At 37.6% G+C, this 21,540-nt stretch overlaps 1 protein-coding gene across 1 annotated transcript in view; it reads right to left on the bottom strand.

Moving 5' to 3' along the window:
- Positions 1–3,337: 3,337 nt before the first annotated feature.
- The window catches only part of CEP85L (centrosomal protein 85L), a gene marked incomplete at its 3' end in the record, with an annotated part of 106,152 nt that continues 87,949 nt past the window's right edge, over positions 3,338–21,540 (bottom strand). The window contains exons 10-13 of the mRNA XM_084228104.1: positions 20,619–20,669; positions 16,371–16,478; positions 6,976–7,207; positions 3,338–3,501 (exon numbers count right to left, since the gene is read on the bottom strand). Of these exons, the coding sequence (XP_084084230.1) occupies positions 3,338–3,501; positions 6,976–7,207; positions 16,371–16,478; positions 20,619–20,669 (555 nt within the window). The remainder of the gene's footprint in view (positions 3,502–6,975; positions 7,208–16,370; positions 16,479–20,618; positions 20,670–21,540) is intronic.

Raw genomic sequence — 21,540 nt, 5'->3', positions numbered from 1 at the left:
GGTATGCCTGAGCTGAACTATTCTATGTAAAAATATAGCCCAAGTTCTCAGCTACTATGTTTTTCAATAAATGATTGCTGATATTGAAAGAGCATTTTCCCAATAAAGCAGTACCTTTACAAATAACCATTTTAACAACACTTTCCAGTCCTTGTGATTGTCTTTAACAGGTTGCTGAAAGAAATCTATTTCAGTTTAATAACTGTCATGAATAAAATAAATTTCACTAAAGTATAATACTGTTAACACACTAAATATCAGAGCACATTACAAATAAAAGGAAGGCCACACTTATTTTAAAATAAATTTAACGAAACATGTAACTAACTAAAGTCATCCTTTTTATTCTGACATCAGATGAAAAGAACTATTGTTGTCAGTTATCTGCATAGATGATTTGGATTGTTTATTGAAAAAATTGTTATTTTATCCCTGTTTTAGTATGACTGAGGCAGAATAAGCTTAATTGTAAATCCAAAATACTAATGAAAAATGTTAATACTGCATGAGATACTTCCTAAGATGATAAGCATTTAATTGACAAAAGCATAATTAAAAAGTTTTCATATCTAAAGAAATTTTCAAATATATTTACTTTTAATTTTAGGTTAGTTTTCATCTCATACATATATCACTGTAGTAACTTCTCAACACATCATAGTTTAAATAGCATTTCTATTTGTTCTAATGCTAAAGTCTTGGTTTTCAATGAGAGATACCAAGATTATTACTGTTATGACACAAGAGGTTGTTGTCCTAGAAGAGGGGCATTCCCCCCAAATTAAAATTGAGTACTGAAAAATTAAAACACTGCTAGTTTCATCTCCCTCACCAAAACCTCTTCTAGGGCTATCTAATTATTATCTAGGTCCCTTCACAAACTTCAGACTCCAAGAGATTAATTTTGTAATTCAAAAATATACTTTGAAACCACACCTTAAATGCTCTTTTTGGGGAGAGCGTACATTTTGGAAACTGAAATACATCAGCAATTTATTTCCTGCTAAGTAAAAAAAATTTATCTCAAGATATGTGAATTAAGTCAAATTCTGTAATTTTTGTAAAACATTTAAAAAAACAGAAAATGATTTCCAACCATTAAGCCAGAAAGCCAGAAAACAAAAATGTATCTACAATATGTTAAAACAAATGACCTAAAGTTTCTTTAAAACAACAATCATAAAAGTCCCTAAAGGAGGACTTTTCCCAAGGAGAAATTTAAGATTTTTAGTGGCCTAAATTAGTGATTGTTTGTCCATCATTTTAGTGTGCCTTTACTTCCAAAACTGTGGTGCTTGGGGGTAGAGGGAGAGGATTCTAATAAAAGAGAATGTAAAAATCTGTGTTGCACTTGTGGTTTTTATCTGTTTTAAATTCTAATATCTAATTTACTATAAAGGGCCATTTTTATAGATATTAAATTTTACAAGGCAGAATTCCCGCTTCAGATTTTTGGTACAAATTTACTATTCCCTGATTGTCTTCAAGCCATCAATATCAAAAAGCAAATTAATACATTAGAAAGTCAAGTTCTTACCAGTGACTAAGGCCTTCCTTATTAGGCAAGGGACCTTGGGATGCAGAAGCACTATTGTGCACTGATTTCACAGTGCTCAGATCCTAAGAGGTAAGAAAAGCAGGGAGGACTCAGGCACTGAGAAGTCTGATGCCCCTAACAATGTACTGCAACAGACTGTTGAAACACAAGATAATTTATTGACAGCTGGATATGAGTCAAATTTTGAACTAATGTGTCTTCCTAGACATTTTCCTTATGGATCAAATCTCACATGTTTTCACTGCTGAAGATATTCAAGAAAAATATTTTCTGGGCACATCCCTTATAATAATACATAAGCCTGTCAGGAAAACAGACATGCAATTTGCTCTTGGTCAAAGTAGTATTATCCTGCTTGAGTCATACCCTTATTCCTTCAACCTTTTTATTTAGTCTGGACTTAAGTGAGATCTGGTTACATCAAGAGATCAAACCAGCTTGTAACGGACAATGACTGCCATAACTAAGTATATTTGAAAGAATGTAATGAATGCCCTGAAGGAAATAATCACATAGTCCTTCCAAAATACCAACTAAAACACGGGAAATATGCATTTAGAAGTTTAAATGATTGTGTCTATTTAAAAATCAGTTGCACTTCACAGTGCTATCAGGTACTTCAGAAGAACTAAATTTGCCAAGTTTATATTCTATGAAAAATCCTGTTTTGAATGTACTTTACCTAATAAAGGAACTGAAATATCACCCGGGTTTATATTTTGTTTTATGCTAGTGTTAATTCAGATATAAAGAATGTAGGTTGGCCTTTTCTTAAAGTAATTTCAAATTTAAAACAGATACAAAATTATTAAAATGTAAACATTTGAGATCTGGATAAATAAGCTATTGTTCCAGAGTCATTCTGTTAATCTTTCTTTTACAATAATAATCCCAACCCTTAGAAGGTTTATAGTAATTATATATGGCTTTGCCTACATTATAAACTAAAATTGCAAATAGTAAGGGACATGTCAAAATTAGTTCAAATTATGTTAAACTGCCTTGTAGTATATAAATTACAATGCTAATAAAAGACCATCACATCAAAACTTCACACCTCTAAGTCAACCACAATCACTCTGGAAAAACAGCTGACCTATCTACAGTACTAAAATCAAATCAACCCCACAATCTCATCTTAGCACAGTGACTATTCAAAATACAAATGGTTTTCCCTGTTTTACTACTATGAGAACACTTGCCTGCTGCTGGAACTCTTGTTCAGCCAGCCCTTGAAAACCCCAAAGTACAACACAAGCTTCTACATGAAAGAAAAGAAATACAAGAATAAATACTGTGTGCCTTTATCAGAAGCTTTGACCCTATAAATCCTTATATAAACACACATACACACACACACAAAACAAAAACAAAACAAAACAAAAACAAAAATAACTATGGGATTAAAAGAAAAAATCCTACCCCTTTTTCTGAAGGGCACTCTTCACAGTTTGGTCCTACAATCAGTAGTTTGAGAATACAGATCTTTTTTCTTACAGGTTTTATCAGATCTTTCAAATGATAATTCAATTTGTGGCCTGATTAGGTAAATCCCTTAGAAACATCCTCACACATTCCCACTCCCTTTTCCCCATCCTTATCCCTCCCCCCCCCACCAAAAAAAAATAAAAATAAATCCACAGGGGGAAAAAAACAACCAATGTGCAAGTCCTATGCTACTTGCCACTTTCCATTATGGCTACTAAAAAGAAACATGAAGAACTGTTAATACAGCAGCATTTAACAACAGGTCATTATTGCTATAGAACCAACACTTGATCACTGGGTAATGCAGTTGTCCCCCATGTCCTGAGCATAGCGGTCAGATATTGTAGTTCTTAATTCATCAATGTCCCTTCGCAGCTGGCATACATCTGATAGTTTTTTAGTGAGTGTTTCTGGGCTATGGTCATTTTCAGTCTCTTCAGCTGCACAATTCATTGCTGTAGAAATAAAACATGGAGAGAATGCCTCACATTTTTTTGAATAAAGACATTTCAGGATTTCCGACTCAATTGCCATCGGAAATGTAACAGCTTTACACTGAATACAAGTCAGTCTCGGGTTTGAATTAGGCATCATTCAATATTAAAAAGATCTTGTCTACTTGGTTTCTTTTAAAATTCTGCTAATTAAAATACATTAAACTCATACAGTGATACACACAAATTCAACATGGTTAATGGATGACGGTATCCAGAAAGTAGAAAAGTGTACGCGCTGTCTCTTTTCAAGTTCAACTAGAGCTCTTAGTTCTTCTCATTTGACAAAATCCCAAAAATTATTTGTGTAGTGATAGATGTTACCTTAAATTTAATAGACTCCTAAGTGCGTTTGCTAGCATCAAAATATAAGTCATGTTTCAAAAGATATCTCAAGTTGGACCTCTTTAGCCCCAGACAATTAAATCAGGCTGATAGTTGCCCAGTGGGTGAATATAAACAACTGAGGAGGAGGCCCTGAGTCAGCTATCTTTTATAAATTACCCCAGTTCTTCTCTTAGTTAGCATTATCTCACCATAAACACAGGGGGAACTAGTGATTACAAAATGAACCTTGTATCTGCACTGTCCTGGATAGCTTACTAGAGACATAGAAGTCAGACAGTTCGTGATTTTAACAAAAATTAATTGAACACCCACCACAACTGAGGCACTATGCTAGAGGATAAGTCAGCAAAATAATGAGTGGATGTAGCTGCTTATTCTTAATGATTTACATGCCATGTTATAAACGAGCAGTCTTGTATTACAGGTGAACTACAGTGCATTCAGGGTACAATGGAACAAGGAAGAGAACAACCAGGCCCAGCTGGAGAGGGCACGCGTTCAATGGATACACCTAGGAAGCAGAATGAACAAAAGTATAGAAACAGAAAACCAGCCTAATAGAATGAGGTATTTCATGGAAATCAGCAAACAGCTTTAAAATAGCAGAACACAAATTATGAGAGGTAAGACAAAAGAGGCAGATGGAGTTACCTATCTCTACATTAGGGGAATACAAAACAAATATTAAGAAATAATCAGTGTTCAGCTAGATCATCTGACAGCAATGTGACAATTCACTGGGGTGGGAAGATGGTGGGTAAAATGGTTGACAAAGATGATAGATTATGAAAACTTGAATTAAGGCAACAGTCCAATGGAGGTGGAATGGTAGGAATAAATGTTTTAAGTAGTAGAGAGACTAACAGAATTAATGGAGCTCAATCACCAGCAACTCAGTAAGGGTCAGGGACTGGGCACAGGAGACCAGTGGAAGAAAAGTAGGGTGGAGAACAACATCTTGGTGGGGTGATAGGTAGATAACAGTTGCTACTCACTGAGAAGAAGCAGAGGTTTACGGAGGAAGAAAAGTATGTTCTATTTTGGACCTACTCTGTCTGTGATGCCTATGAAATAGCTGGTTCTGATATACAGGAAAGTATAATCAGAAATGCTAAAAAGATTGTAGGCAGGGAGGATATAAATGTATAGATCAAGGGTATCACAATTAACAGAGCAGGACATGGTTAAGATTACTCAGAGAAAGTAAATAAAAAAAAAATCAACATCAAAAGCACCCTGAGGGATACACCAATTATTTAAGGGGCAGAGAATTCCACAGGAGGCTGAGACTGAGCAGTCATAAAGAGAGAAGCAGAACCTAGAGAATGATGTCACGGAAACCAGGGGAGCAGAGTTTAAAGGGTAGGGTGAACAGCGTTAACAGATAACCATTGGTGTAATTAGGTAAGGATTCAAATGAATCCACTGACATTTGCTGGCTGGTCAAATTTTCACAAATGCTGAATTACAAGGTAAGGATTCTGGTGTTAAACTTTAAAGATGGGAAGAAGTATACATTGGGAGGGGAATGTGGCAAGGCTCTCAAATCTCCCTTTTTTATATTAGAATGGTTCTCTTGTGCTATTACTGAAAAATTTAACAAATGTTATATAGGATAGTATAAATGTAGGTTACAAAATAATTGAAGAGGTTACCAGCTCTAAAATAGTGAAGAAAATGAGTCATTTATGTGTAAGTTTTTGCTTCTTGCTCCACAAGATCACAACTAACTAAACCATCCCCATGCTCACTGGGCAAACTTCTACTCTCCCTTTAAGATCTAAGTCAAACAACAGCTACTCCATGATGACTGAACAGTCCTTCCCAGGTCAATTTAGTTATTTTTTTCCCTTAGTATTCTAATGTTTTCTGTCCATAACTCAATTATATATCATATCAAAATGCTCTAATAATTTGGTTAGTATGTGGTCAAGGGCTGTGTCCAGTGTATGTGAATTATCAATACCTTAGTGCCTGGACAACAGAGGAACTGTATAAATGTTTACTGAAAGGGTGAATATATTTCAGCATTAAGTTTTTTTTTTTTTTTACACACTCACACTCATTTGTATACCTACAGTTACATCTATGTGGAAGGGGAAATTCTACTGACACTGCCGAGCACAGTTGCATGTTTCATTAACAAGTGATATTTTTTTGAGTATAAACATTATTTGGTTTGCCAAAAGAACTATTATGATGCAAAATGATGAAACTTTTTGACGAAAGTGGAAATAAAACTAGTTGTCATTCCAATCCCTTAATAACCAATTATTAGGCAGGTAACTCAATACACCATTTGGCTTATGGTCTTAAGCCATTCATGTATCCTTATTGAAGGATATATCGTCTCTATTAAAGAGACCAATATGTCAATATTCTAATAATTTAGAACTACATGCAGAGATAAGGGTTTATAAAAGTAGCATTGGCAGGAAACGAAACTAGGATATTCCTGTCACAGCTCTAACAATTATGTGTGCAGGAAGGGAGAATTGAGACAGATGGGTGGGTGTCACATTGAAAGGGACAAAACAAGCAGATATGACAAGGATCTATAATCCATAGAAGTGGCTCATCTGACAGCACTGGCACTTATGTTAAACAATTAACAAAGGACATATACTGCAGAGGAAGGCAAGTGAACATTTTCTCTGATACAGTTTACCAGAAGGACAGGTAGCTGGGTCATTAATTTATACAACTACCACATGCAAGTAAAAAGAATCATTACTTTTGGAAACATAATCAGAAAATCACACCTAATTGATGACCATTCCAGTCATGCATTAAGATTCAGCATAGGAAACATTTCCTAGCCCACTAAACCACAGACCTGTAGGCATTTCTGCCAAGTGGCAGCCCATGACTATGACCTGATGACTTCTGTAAATATAATGAGGTAAGTTCTAGCAATGAAGTAATAACAGGTATTCACAGACTCACGGATTGATTCAGAGATTTATAAATCTAAGCAGAAATGGAGATTTGAAAAATAAGGAAAAAGCAAGTCAGAAGTTCTCAATTCATGAGGACAGGTTTCTGATTGTTAAGCAATAAGGTAAGGACATGTCATGAGCCACTTACATCTGATTCCCAGCAGTAATGAAAGATTAGGCTCCTTGCCCTGAGCACGCTGATTAAGAATACTGCATAATGCTTTCAAGTCAAACAAACAATAGGACATTTCCTTGAACAGCTGATCAATCACACTCAAATCAAATAGAGGCCGTTTGGAAAGAAATGCCTGCTGCCTGGATTGGTCTGCTTCCTGGCCCTGATCCAATAAAGCGCATGTTTCTTCGGCCTGTCTTTGGTTCTGCAAAAGATAAAGAAGACAAAAATAAGGTGGTTTGAACAGGTAATAGGTACTCAAAACCATATAGGTTAACATTTCCCCCTCAAGTCTACAAAACAGAACAGTGGAGTCATATACATTTAGCCAAATTTAACTGCATAAACAAAAAAGAAAGAAGTAATTTAAATAGTGGAAATGGCTCCTCTGTGCCAAGCCACATCCCCTAGGGTAAACCTAATAAAGAAAATATAAATGCAAAGACCTAGATCATAGGGTCTCTCATGCTGTTACATAATGAGCATCAGGGTTGTCTATGTGTCTTTCTATAATAAGATTTATTCTAAGAACATAAAAACTGCAAAGGAACTTTAAACCTCATCCTATAGCTTTATTATTAGTAGCAACAGTGACTTACATGGAAACTATTTTTTGTATCTTAAGGGAAAGAAAGCATTATGGTATACTAATAATGCTGATAAGAACCCAAATTTTTAGTACAAGACTAAAAAAACACAAATATAAAATCAAAGAAGGAAAAAAAAAACCCAAACAAGTCTGAATTGTTAAATTTGAAGTGGAAGTATCAATATGGACTCATAATTTATTACACTCTGAAAAAGCTACTTTCACACATCTTCCTCCAAACTGTCACCATCTACTTCTCATCCTGAAAGTTGCTAATTAAAGGTAAGTTTAATTAGCTTTCCAGTTGGAACTGTATTTCAGAATAACCAATTTTCCTGGGCCAATGAAGAAAGATTTTTTTTAATAGATAAATGCCAGCTAATAAATGCAGTAGGAATGATACAATTAGAAAAAATACCAGTCTTTTAATCATCCAATGACTCAGAAAATGATCATTAGTGGATACTAAAACTACGGGAAGGAAAAGGGTGCGCACACCATGCTTACTCACACAGTCACCTAGGTTATCACCCCAGAGGCTACTTGCTGTATGCAGAGGCTATAATGTTACAGTGGAAAGAACCAGTCTGTTACTACCTTAAAAAGGGGAAATCAGTATTTCTGTCACTTAACAGTGGGATAACCAAACATATAATTTGAAGATGCGAACAATACCTTAACACGGTAATCATATCAAAATGTATTTCACCTGAATCTAGAACTGTTACAGAGCAACCCCGATATAAAATGGGTTGCCTGGCTGTGGGTCCTCACCAGCGCGCTTAAAAGGGACTTATTAATACTCCACTACAGGCACACACAAAAGGATAATAAAAGGTTTATTTACAAGGGAAAGGGAAATGAGGAAATGTACAACTCAGGGAGAAAATAGGGAAATAAAGTCTTTAATGCGTCCTACCCAATCCGCCGACCTGGAAACCCAAAGGCACTCCGAGAGCTGGCTGAGCTGCGAGCTGGCGGAGAGCCAAAAAGGGCACCTCCCAAAGCCCACGTGCCCAGGTTTTATACCAAACCTGTCTGCTTAACCTCACCTGAGGTTCCAGCAACCTTCCCTTTGGTGGTGATGGGATTTGTCTTTCCCAATGTCCTGATGGCTTTGGTCTGGAGTGGGGGTGGAGTCCACAAAGCCTGTATGGAATTAGCTTTAGGACATCCTTTTTCCCCTAACAATTCTAACTTCTGGGGTACAAGAAATAGAAGGTGTAGAGAACAAGATAAATTACACCATTAGGAAGTAATCACGTACGTCTAGCAGGCCTGACAATCTTCAAGTGTATATAAAATAGCCCAGTTTCTTCAAGTCAGTTAACATGGGAGAAGAATATAGTCATATTCTTAGATTTATAAGACAAAATGAAATGTAACTTACAATTCTTGATTAAAAGCTGGTTTCAACAGTCATAATAAAAAACATCTGGAGAAGTAGGGAACTTTTAATATAGAGTAGGTATTATCATGTCAAAAATTATTATTTTTGTTGGTGTGACAATGGTGGTGTGGTTACACAGGAAAATGCCCCTAACTTTTAGAGAAGCATTCATAAGAATTCAAAGACAAAGATATCGGAGAGGGGCGGAGCAACATGGCGGCGAGGAGACGCTGCGAGTAAGATCTCCCATTAAAAAAAGTTAATAGGGAGGAAAAGCGGCAGGTCCCAGTGAGAAATGGGACACGGAAGATAAACGGACGACTCCAGCAAACTGCCCGAAGAAGAAAGTTGCCATAAAAGAGGACGAGAAGGGAGGGAAGCGCAGAACCCTGCTCCCCTCCCCCGCCCACAGAGGCGGCACTCTCCGACCGGCAGAGACTAGGGAAACAACAAACCAAAACGCCCAACAAGAAAAACGGATGCAGCAAGCGGGACTGTGAGTGGAAAGGAACTATTTCAGCCACCACACCCCGTGAACGGGAGCTGAGGCGAACCCTGCAGGATCCGCCGCGGAGGTGAGCTCCAGCCGCCATTAAAGAGAGCCCCGCCCACCGGGAGGAGACCAGCACCAGCACACAGCCCCGGCCGCCCGGTAAGCTTGCGCGAAAGCTGCGCTCGGATTGCAGCTGCCCAGGCCCCTGCGCCTGCGACCTAGGCTTGCGGGGAGACGGCAGAGGCCCTCCCTGAGTGAGCAGGAACAAGGTGCCCAGGCAGGGGAGCGGGATTCAAAAGGCGCCATTCCCGCGCCACTGATCTGGGCTACAGCGTCCTGGAACTGAGGGCTTTGGAACTGAGACCCGGGCGGAGGCCCTCCCTGAGTGAGCAGGAACAAGGCGCCCAGGCAGGGGAGCGGGATTCAAAAGGCGCCATTCCCGCGCCACTGATCTGGGCTACAGCCCGCGTCCTGGAACTGAGGGCTTTGGAACTGAGACCTGGGCGGAGGCCCTCCCTGAGTGAGCAGGAACAAGGCGCCCAGGCAGGGGAGCGGGATTCAAAAGGCGCCATTCCCGCGCCACTGATCTGGGCTACAGCCCGCGTCCTGGAACTGAGGGCTTTGGAACTGAGACCCGGGGCACGAAATTAGGGGCGTGGGTTCCCCACGACGGTGGGGCACAAGGCAGACACAGCACCCCAAAGCCGTTGAGGTGTACCCTACCATCCCCGCTCTGCTCCCTGTCCCACGGGGTGGAAAATCAGCTCCCCAAGGGCTCTAGGAGAGATCTCTGGTGCCACCTAGCGACTTGACCCCAGCACAGGCTACTGAAGGAGCTAGTGGCCAGCTGGGGAGTTAGCCCACACCGGGCCCCTTCTGAACAAGTAGTCTGAGCCCACAGGGAGAGCGAGCACCCACAGCCGGGGCAGACCAGGCGCGCAGAAGAGTGTGCCTGAGACCAGAAGCGCAGGGAGTGTGTCCCACATCACCATTTTAGAACAGGGACATTTCTTCAGTAAAGACTACCTGCAGAAGGCTTCCTCAGGAGCCAGAGGTGAGCGGGGGAAGTTCGCCCACGCCAGACCCCCTCTGGCCTGCAGTCCAAGCCCAGAGGGGAGCAGGAACCCACCGCCGGGGCAGACCAGGCGCACAGGGGAGTGTGTCCCCACATCGGCATTTTAGAACAGGGACCTTTCTCCAGTAAAGGCTGCTTGAAACTGACAGATGACTCCTGGAAGAACCAGAGGGGAACAGAGAAGCCCACCCAAGATGCCGGCCAGTCCCAACAACACAGTGTCCCAACGCATACGGCAAATTAGAAAACAGACAGTAGGGAGGAGAAGAACCACACGCAACCTAGCAACTCTCCAGAGAAAAAGCACACCACAAAAAGAAAGCCAGCCCCCAGATTGCAACGACAATAACTTGGAAGAATTTCTGAGCCTTCCAGAAAGAGAATTTAAAATTGCCGTGATTAAAAAACTGACAGAAGTCATAAAGGAAAACAATGATAAGGGAAAAATAATCAACGATCAGAAGAATGCAATTGAGTCCCTAGAGAGGGAAAACAATGGTCAGAAGAAAGAAATTGAGTCCCTAAAGAGGGAAGTAAAAGAAATGCAGGAGATCAAAGAATTAATGGAAGAACTAAAGAATTCTGGGAAAAGCAATGAAAGCAGAATAGATGAAATGGAAGAACGAATAAGTAATCTTGAAGACACAGAAATAAAAAGAACCAAAACAGAAAAGGAAAGAGAAGTACGAAGGAAAAAGAACGAAGAAAGACTTCGGGAACTATCTGACTCCATGAGAAAAGGAAATATAAGAGTTATAGGAATACCAGAAGGAGAGGAGAGAGATGTAGGAACAGAGAAAATATTCAAAGAGATAATTGAAGAGAACTTCCCAAATGTGAAGAAGGAGCTGAAAATTGATATACAAGAAGCAAGAAGAACACCAAACTTCCACGACGAAAGGAAAAATACAGCAAGACACATAATAGTAAAGCTCCCAAGAATCCAGGACAAGGAAAAAATAATGAAGCTGGCAAGAGGGAAGAAACAGATAACATTCAAAGGAAAACCAATCAGGCTGACATCAGACTTCTCCGAAGAAACACTACGGGCAAGGAGAGAGTGGAGGGACATAGTCAACAGACTCCAAGAAAACAGATGCCAACCAAGAATACTCTATCCCGCAAAGCTCTCCTTCCTCTTTGAAGAAAGAATATGGACCTTCCCAGACAAACAGAAACTCCGGAATTTCATTGCAACTAAACCCCCACTCCAAAAAATACTACAAGGAGTCCTAAAGCCAGAACCTCAGAGCGACGAATAACAATGAAAGAAGGCCAAAAAAAAAAAAAAGTTATTAAAAGAATAAATAAATAAAATCAAAGGAAAGACAAACACAATGGCAAATACAGATGTTAACATATCAATATTAACTCTAAATGTAAATGGACTAAACTCTTCAATAAAAAGACACAGAGTTGCAGCCTGGATTAAGAAACAAAACCCAACCTTTTGCTGTCTCCAGGAAACACATTTAGCTACAAAAGATAAAAATAGGCTCAAAGTTAAAGGATGGAAAACAATCCTACAAGCAAATGGACCAAAAAAGAAAGCAGGAACAGCTATACTTATATCAGATAAAACAGATTTCAAACTCAAAAAGATAAAAAGAGACCCCAATGGTCACTACATTATGATCAAGGGGACAATACTTCAAGAAGAAATAACACTCATTAACATATACTCACCAAACGAAGGAGCACCAAAATATATCAGACAACTGTTGTCCTCTCTGAAAACAGACATCAGAGAAAACACATACGTAGTGGGAGACTTCAACACACCACTATCAACAATGGATAGATCAACAAGACAAAAAATAAGTAAAGAAACCAAAGCTCTAAATAAAGACCTAGAGCAATTGGGCTTAACAGACATCTATAGAACACTAAACCCCAAAAAAACGGAGTACACATTTTTCTCAAGCGCACACGGATCATTCTCCAGGATCGATCACATACTGGGGCACAAGACAAACATCAACAGATACACCAAGATTGAAATCATATCAACCATCTTTTCTGACCATGAAGGCATCAAACTAGAAATAAACCATAAAAAGAAGGCAAGGAACTTTCCTACCTCATGGAGATTAAAAACCACACTACTGGAAGACCATTGGACTAATGAGGAGATCAAAGAAGAAATTAAAAAATTTTTTGAATTGAACGACAAGGAGGACACCAATATCCTAAATGTATGGGATGCAGCAAAAGCAGTAATAAGAGGAAAATATATAGCAATAGAAGCTCACATCAAGAAACAAGAAAGAACGCAAAGAAACAACCTAATCTCGAAGCTCAAAGATCTAGAAAAAGAACAACAAAAAAACCCCAAAACCAGTAGAAGAAAAGAAATAATAAAAACCAAAGCAGAAATAAATGAAATTGAAACTAAAAAAACAATCCAAAAGATCAATGAAACCAAGAGCTGGTTCTTTGAAAAAATCAATAAAATAGACAAACCCCTAGCCAGGCTCACAAAGGAAAAAAGGGAGAAAGCACAAATAAACAGGATCATCAATGAAAGAGGAGAAATCACAACGGACACAGCAGAAATCAAAAGAATAATCAGTAACTACTATGAACAGTTATATGGAAACAAGTTTAACAATCTAGAGGAGATGGACAAATTCCTACAACTCTACAATCACCCAAAGCTAGATAAAGAAGAAATAGAACACCTAAACAGACCAATTACAATTAGCGAAATTGAAATGGTAATCAAAAACCTCCCCAAAAACAAAAGCCCAGGACCTGATGGATTTACAAATGAATTCTACCAAACATTCAGAGACGAATTAGTGCCTATCCTTCACAAACTCTTCCAAAAAATTGAGAAGGAAGGGACAATACCAAACACGTTCTATGAAGCCAACATTACACTAATACCAAAACCGAACAAGGACAACACAAAAAAGGAAAACTACAGGCCAATCTCCCTAATGAACACCGATGCAAAAATCCTCAATAAAATTTTAGCTATCAGAATCCAACAATGTATCCATAAGATAATTCACCACGACCAAGTTGGATTCATTCCAGGGGCACAAGGATGGTTTAACATCCGAAAATCAATCAACGTTATCCAACACATCAACAAAAAGAAATATAAAAACCATATGATAATATCAATAGATGCTGAGAAAGCTTTCGACAAAGTGCAACACCCATTCATGATAAAAGCCCTTGAAATTCTTGGGATACAAGGAACATACCTCAACATCATAAAGGCCATCTATGACAAGCCAACAGCCAGTATCATTCTCAATGGTGAAAAGCTGAAAGCAATTCCATTAAGATCTGGAACAAGACAAGGATGTCCACTCTCACCATTGCTTTTCAATATAATACTGGAAGTCCTAGCCAGGGCAATAAGACAAGAGAAAGACATCCAAGGAATCCAAATAGGAAAAGAAGAAGTCAAACTATCACTATTTGCAGACGATATGATATTATACATAGAGAACCCCAAAAACTCCACAGAAAAGCTAATTCAACTCATCAATCAGTTCAGTAAAGTGGCAGGATACAAAATCAACACGCAAAAGTCAGTAGCCTTCCTATACACAAACAATAAATCTGAAGAAGAAGAAATCAAAAAGACCATCCCTTTTGTTATTGAAACAAAAAAAATCAAATATTTGGGAATAAATCTAACAAAAGAGGTAAAGGACCTATACAAAGAAAACTATAAAACACTGTTAAAAGAAATAGAAGAAGACACAAAGAAATGGAGAGACATCCTCTGCTCATGGATTGGAAGAATAAACATTATTAAAATGGCCATCCTTCCAAAAGCAATATACAGATTCAATGCTATTCCAATCAAAATTTCAATGTCATTCTTCAAAGAAATAGAACAATTATTGATGAAATTCATATGGAATCACAAAAAACCCCGAATAGCCAAAGCTCTCCTGAAAAAAAAAGAAGGGAATGGAGGCATCAGACTCCCAGACTTCAAACTATACTACAAAGCCATAATCATCAAAACTGCATGGTATTGGAACAAGAACAGACATACAGACCAATGGAATCGAATAGAAAATCCAGAAATAAACCCACAGATTTATGGTCAACTAATCTTTGACAAAGGAGCAAAGACTATGCGTTGGAGCAAAGAAAGTTTGTTCAATAAATGGTGCTGGGAAAACTGGGTCGCTACATGCAAAAGAATGAAGCTTGACCACCACCTCACACCATACACAAAAATCAACTCAAAATGGATTAAAGAACTAGACATAAGACCTGAAACCATAAAATATATAGAAGGAAATATAGGCGAAACACTACGTGATTTGCACATCAAAGACATCTTTACAGACACATCACCCAAAGCAGTGATAGTGAAGGCAAAGATAAACAGCTGGGACTATATCAAATTAAAGAGCTTTTGCACAGCAAAAGAGACAATAACAAAAACAAAGAGAAACCCCACCAACTGGGAGAACATTTTTGCACCCAACACTAATGATAAAGGACTGATCACAAAAATCTGCAAAGAGCTGATGAGACTCAACAACAACAAAGAAAATAATCCAGTCAAAAAATGGGCAGAAGAGCTTAAAAGAAACTTCTCTGAAGAGGAAATGCAAATGGCCAACAGGCATATGAAAAAATGTTCAACATCACTTGTCATCAGGGAAATGCAAATCAAAACTACCATGAGATACCATCTTACACCAGTGAGAATGGCACATATTAAAAAAACTAGCAACAACAAATGTTGGCGAGGGTGTGGAGAAAAAGGAACTCTTCTGCACTGTTGGTGGGAGTGCAAACTGGTCCAACCACTGTGGAAAGCTGTGTGGAGATTTCTGGACCTACTAAACATAGAGCTTCCATATGATCCAGCAATTCCACTCCTAGGTATTTACCCAAAGGACACAGAAACATCAATTCCAAAGAACACCTGCACCCCTATGTTTATAGCAGCACTGTTTACAATAGCTAAGCTTTGGAAACAACCCAAATGCCCAAAAATAGATGACTGGATCAAGAAGATGTGGTACATATATACCATGGAATATTACTCAGCATTCAAAAAAGATAAACACATGCAATTTGCTGCAACATGGATGGCGCTGGAAGGGATCATGCTCAGCGAAATAAGCCAAAAAGAAAAAGAAAAATACCGGATGGTCTCACTCATAGCAGGAATCTAGAAAACTTAAATAAGGGACCAGGAAAATGAATAACTATAAGAAAGTGAAAATCAAAATCAACAAAAAACTATGAACCAGAGACACTTTTAGGGGGGCGGGGGCGGGAGGGGAGGGATTGGGGTCAGAATGGGGGGCTGCAATTGTATGGGGAATATAACAATAAAATTTATAAAAAAAAAAAATAAAAAAATAAAAATTAAATCATCTGAAAAAAAAAAAAAAGAATTCAAAGACAAGCTGTCACAATGCGAGTTAATAAATTATTTTTTTGAGTAACATGTCCTTAATTGCAAGTGTTTCATCTGATAATTAAATGAAGAAAGTGTGATTTGTTCCATGATGAAAAGTCAACGCTGCACCTTCCTTAGGAGTTTTCAAGGAGTTTTTAAAAAATATATTCCAGTTATGCCTTATTCAATGACTCTGGGACCTAATTACATTTGACTTTGCTGTAGCTGTCTATGAAACTGTATGCTAAGACATAAGAAAGATGGAAGTTTGTCTCTTTATTTTAATTTTAGTTAGGAAATGTAGTGGATTTCATTCACTGGCACATCAAAATTGTCTTCAATTTAAAAAAGTGCTAGTAATATGTACAAAGTAAGCATTTGCTTAAACTTAATTCTGTGAAAGTAATCCGAGTTTCTGCTACTCACATCCAGCAATGTTTTTGTTAATCTCTGTAGATTTCTTTCTTTCTTTTCCAGATCTTCCATCATCTTTTGAGTGGTTGATTTTTCTTTAGAAAGTTTCCCTTGCATAGACTAGAACAAAGAGCATAGGAAATACAAAGCATGACATCACTTAAAATGCAATCAGTAGGTAAGCAAGAACACTGAATACTTTAGATCTTCTATCAACCCCCCCCCCCGTCCCTTTGAAGATGAAGCCTTCATCTATAAATCAACCCACATTACTTCTAGAGTGGATGACAACAAATGAAAAAATACATCATCTTCAACAAGAAATTTTTTATCTGGGTAAAACATATTAACTCTTAAGTCGCTGTTTAACGCTATCTTCTACATGGTTCTTTATTATTTAACTGTTTATATATTTGGAGTGTGTTAGCAAATGGCTTTAAGGAGGAATGATATGACATTTAAAGAATTAACACCAATTCTTTATTACATTTATAAGAAATACTTAGAATACAAAAATCTATCAAGATAGGAAATATATTAGTTATTGCCTATGACTGGAGAGGGGATGAGATTTAAGGAAGTAATAATTAAACGGTACTTATGTCTTTCCTTAAACTTATTTTACATTTATTTTTTTTTTTGCACATCGTTGCTCATTTTTGTATGTTTGATTTCTTCCCTCAGGTGTAATCCCCATAAAATTCCCACCACAAAAGCACCCTTGAACTGCCACCATAGTCTCTTGTGCTCTTCCTTCCCTTTTCTTGAACCCTCTCCCTCTGCTGCGGTATGTCTCAGTTCTATAGTATACCTGCTAGCTTGTTTTTTTTCCCCCCTGACCCCTTGTTTGGCTTCCCTATATTTCTCCTATAAGTGGAACCATCCGATCTTAACGTCTTTTATGAAGTGATAAAAATGTTCTAAAGTTGGTTGTGGTCTTGGTGTTCCATACCCATGAGTATACTAAAAATTATTGAACTTTGCACCGTAAATGGGTTAACTGTATGGTATGTGAATTATATTTCAATAAAACTGTTATAAATCTTCAGAACAATATAAAAGGAAAAAAATCTTGCCTGGATCACTTTCTTCCAGTCCTATTTTGGTAGCAAGAACTACCAAAAAGTATAACTGTGCCCAAGAACACACTCAGGTGATGCAAAATTAAACCATTATTTAAATTTACTTAAATTTCAGTCTTCTCATGCAGAATTGAGGCTACCAGAGGAGAAGATCAGGATGATAAAGCAGAAGGAGAGGTGAGCCAACAAATTACAGTGGAAGATTATTGATGCTTTGGTGGCAGGCATGGTGTGGTAACATCTGAAAAGGTGAAATCCTATACTAAGGCATGTACAATGCTGTAAACCAAAGTTACCTCAACAAAAATGACATAATTTAAAAAAATTCAGTCTTCACAATCAATTCCCACTTTAGATCCAATAAGCAAGAAGTTTGTTACACTTTATAAAGGCTCTAGGATTAGGATTATTGTCAGGCTATATATGAGTTGCCTGGGGAACCTGTTAATAATACATGTTTCAAGCTTTACCCAGGAGATACTCATTAGGTTCATGATGGGACCCAGAAACCTGTATTTCACTTTTATTTTTTGTTTATTAAATCTATTTATTTTCTTGCATCACTGTTAATTTTTGGACAATATTTGACTTCACCCCTCAGGTACAGTCCTCATAGCTCTCCCACCACCAGAGCCCCCATGATCCATCACCATAATCCCTTGTGCTCTTCCCTCCCGTTTTGACCCCTCTCTCTCCCCTCCCCTGTTGTATGCCTCAGATCTATGGTCAGCTTAGTCTTTTTCTGACCCTTTGTTCAGTTTCTCTGTATTCCACATATAAGTGAAATTATCTGATATTTATCTTTTTCCTTCTGACTTATTCCGTTTAGCATAATCCCTTCCAGCTCCATCCATGTGCTGCAAATGGCATGAGTTTATCTTTTTTGATCACTAAGTAGTATTCCATTGTGTATATATACTGTATCTTCTTGATCCATTCATTCTTTTTTTGTCATTTAAGTTGTTTCCATATCTTAGTTATTATAAGTAGTGCTGCAATAAAGCACTAATTCAAAAAGAAACTTGCATGCCTATGTTTTAGGCAGAAACCTGTTTTTAAAAAGCATCTCAAATAATGAGAATATAAACACAGGTTTGGAGACCACTCCTACCAGATATAAGGCCCAAGAACATTTTTTCCGTGATTCATGTGCGCTGATTCCCTTCTGGCTACTCCCTGCCTAAGAAATATGGACCTGATTTTTCAAAAGTTAAATCCATCTTTTTTTTCTCAAGGTTTAATTAATTAAATTTAATTATCAATTATAATGTGCCCACAACAGGCCTAATGTATCATGTTCTCCATACAAGTAAAAAGATCGAAGCATTTTTTAAAAATTAATCTTTGATACCACTGTGATCCTAGAAGATGGGTGATAGGACTTCAGTCTTCATTAATTTATGAAGGTTTATTTTGTGATCCACCTTGTGGTCTATCCTCCAGAATATACCATGTGCAATTTAGAAGAATGTGCACACTCAGTTGTCTTGAGGTGTAGTGCCCTGTAAATATATATTAAACCCGTCCAGTCTAATTCTTATTTAAGACTCCCTGGGTGTGGCATCCCTTTCAGTAACGAAGCAAAGAGCCTTCTCTGTTGCCATCTTGGGGACATCTTTCCAGAATATGACTCTTTAACTAAATAAATATGATTTGATTCAGTGTTTTTCCCACTATTACTGTGTGATGTTTATCTCCTATTTTATGTTATCATAAAGTTCTTTCTTCCTCAAGTTTAATTTTTAAAAATGTTTTACTTATGCAAAGTTGCATTATAATTCATGAAAACTAAAAATATTGTTCAGATGTTAATACTAAATTCTTAAATAGAAAGCAGTCAAAAAGTGTCTGCTATCAAGGAAAAAATACTTTCTCAATAAATAAGCTTTTTCTTTGGTCTTTTTACTTGTGAAAAATAGTGCTTTTATATTCTTGAGGTAGAAACCTAAAAGTCAAATTGCTGATCATGTGGCAGATCCATTTTAAGTACTTTGCGGAACCTCCACACTGCTTTCCACAGCGGCTGGATCTGTCTGTCTGCTCACCAACAGTGTGGGAGGGTTCCCTTTTCTCCACACCCTCACCAGCACTTGTTTCTTCCTCTAAGTCACTTCATATGGCCAAAGAAAAGACTGTCTATAATTCTGATACATAAAACTTTTTATTTCTCTTTTACTTCAATTTTTATTTTATCAGGAAGTGGGAAAATAAAAATTATTTAGCAAAATTTATTCAGTGGCATTCCATCATACTTTGAGTAAAATAAAAAAGATATATACCCCTATGCGATCTGGTGCCAGGCTACTTTCTGCCATCACTTTTCACCACTCTACCCCACAGTGCTTTATTCCAGATTAGCAGCCTCCTTTCTTGGAGCATAGCAGATAAATTCAGAACATTGGTTGCTCTCTTTGCCTGAAAGGCTCATCCCCTGGATATATCTTCATTCAGGTCTGTGATCAAATATTACCATCTTAGGGAAAACATATGATGGAGAACTGTCTGCCATTTCCTTCTGTCTACTTTTTAACTGCACATATCACTAATATTATATTTGTTTTCTCCATCTCACCCATCTAGAGTGGCCAGAGACTTGTTTTATTTACAATGCCAATAACATTTAGAAGAAAAAAGTGATAACGGAGATGGTGATGTTACGTAGTATCAATGGAGGCATAAAGGAGGGGGCAGAGAAACTTATATGATACCAATATTTAAAGAGGCAGAAATCAGAGCTCACAGTAGAACTCTGAAGAGAAGGAACATAAGATGGACAGTGGTGGTGTGAATGTGTTTCTAAAAATATAAAGATCAAATAAGTAGACTAAAAAGAGTTCACTTTCTTCAATTAGTAGATCATTGACACCCAATTAAAAAGAGGAGAGGGTAGAAATAGAGAAAAGCAGTCCTCACAATATTTTAAAGAAACGATTTGCCAAATGGCATTTTTGTTACAAAAAATGGAAAGATTAATAGTAAAGAATTTACAATTTCACTGTAAACTCTATTAATCCTCTCTCTCTCTCTCTCTCTCTCTCTCTCTCTCTCTCTCTCTCTCTCTCACACACACACACACACACACACACACACACACACAGAGTAATATTTTAGGTGATGTAATCATCAGGAGTAAATCAGTACAGAGATAAACTAAAATAAGCACAAAAACATTCCTCACCTGAATTTCTAAAACCATTCTGTCAATCTCATCTTGTTGGCTGTCTATTATCTAAAATAGAGAAAACAAATCATTGTGAATAATTTTTTTTCTGTAAGTACCAATATTCAAGAAAGCAAAAGACATGGAATTATGAATTTATCTTCTAAAAAATCATGGTATGATTATTTTTACAGACGTATTCATTCCAAAGTATATTTTTAAAAGCATTATGTTTGTTTGGGTTTTTTTTTAACATATTTATGTTTTTATATTGTTGTTCATTTTGGTACATGTCTAATTTTCCCCCTCAAGTGTAGTTTCTACAAAATTCACACCACATCACCCATTAACTGTCACCATAGTCTCTTGTGCTCTTCCCTCCCGTTTTGACCCCTCTCCCTCCTCCTCCCCTGCTGTATGTCTCTGATTTATAGTTTGCCTGCTAGTTTTGTCTTTTTTTTTTTCATGACTCCTTGTTTGGTTTCCCTATATTCCTCCTATAAGTCAAACCATCCTATATGTTTTTTTCCTTCTGACTCATTTCACTGAGCATAATGCCTTCCAGCTCCATCCATGTTGCTGCAAATGGCATGAATTTATCTTTTTTGATTGCTGAATTATGTATATATACCACATCTTGATCCAGGCGTCTGTTTTTGGAGCATTCAAGTTGTTTCCATATCTTAGCTATTGTAAATAGTGCTGCAATGAACACTGGAGTGCAAGTATTCTTTTGAATTCATGATTTTGTGTTCTTTGGGTAGATTGCTAGGAGTGGAATTGCTGGGTCATACGATAGCTCCATTTTTAGTAGTTTGAGGAACCTTCACACAGCTTTCCATAGTGGTTGGACCAGTTTGCATTCCCATAAGCAGTATAAGAGGGTTCCTTTTTCTACACATCCTTGCCAGCATTTGTTCTTGCTAGCTTTTTGGTTTTT

This window comes from Talpa europaea, assembly GCF_964194135.1.
Source record: "Talpa europaea genome assembly, chromosome: 2".
In the NCBI taxonomy this organism is placed as follows: domain Eukaryota; kingdom Metazoa; phylum Chordata; class Mammalia; order Eulipotyphla; family Talpidae; genus Talpa; species Talpa europaea.
Note: the sequence above shows the minus strand (reverse complement) of the source record. Positions and strands in the feature narration are given on the sequence as shown.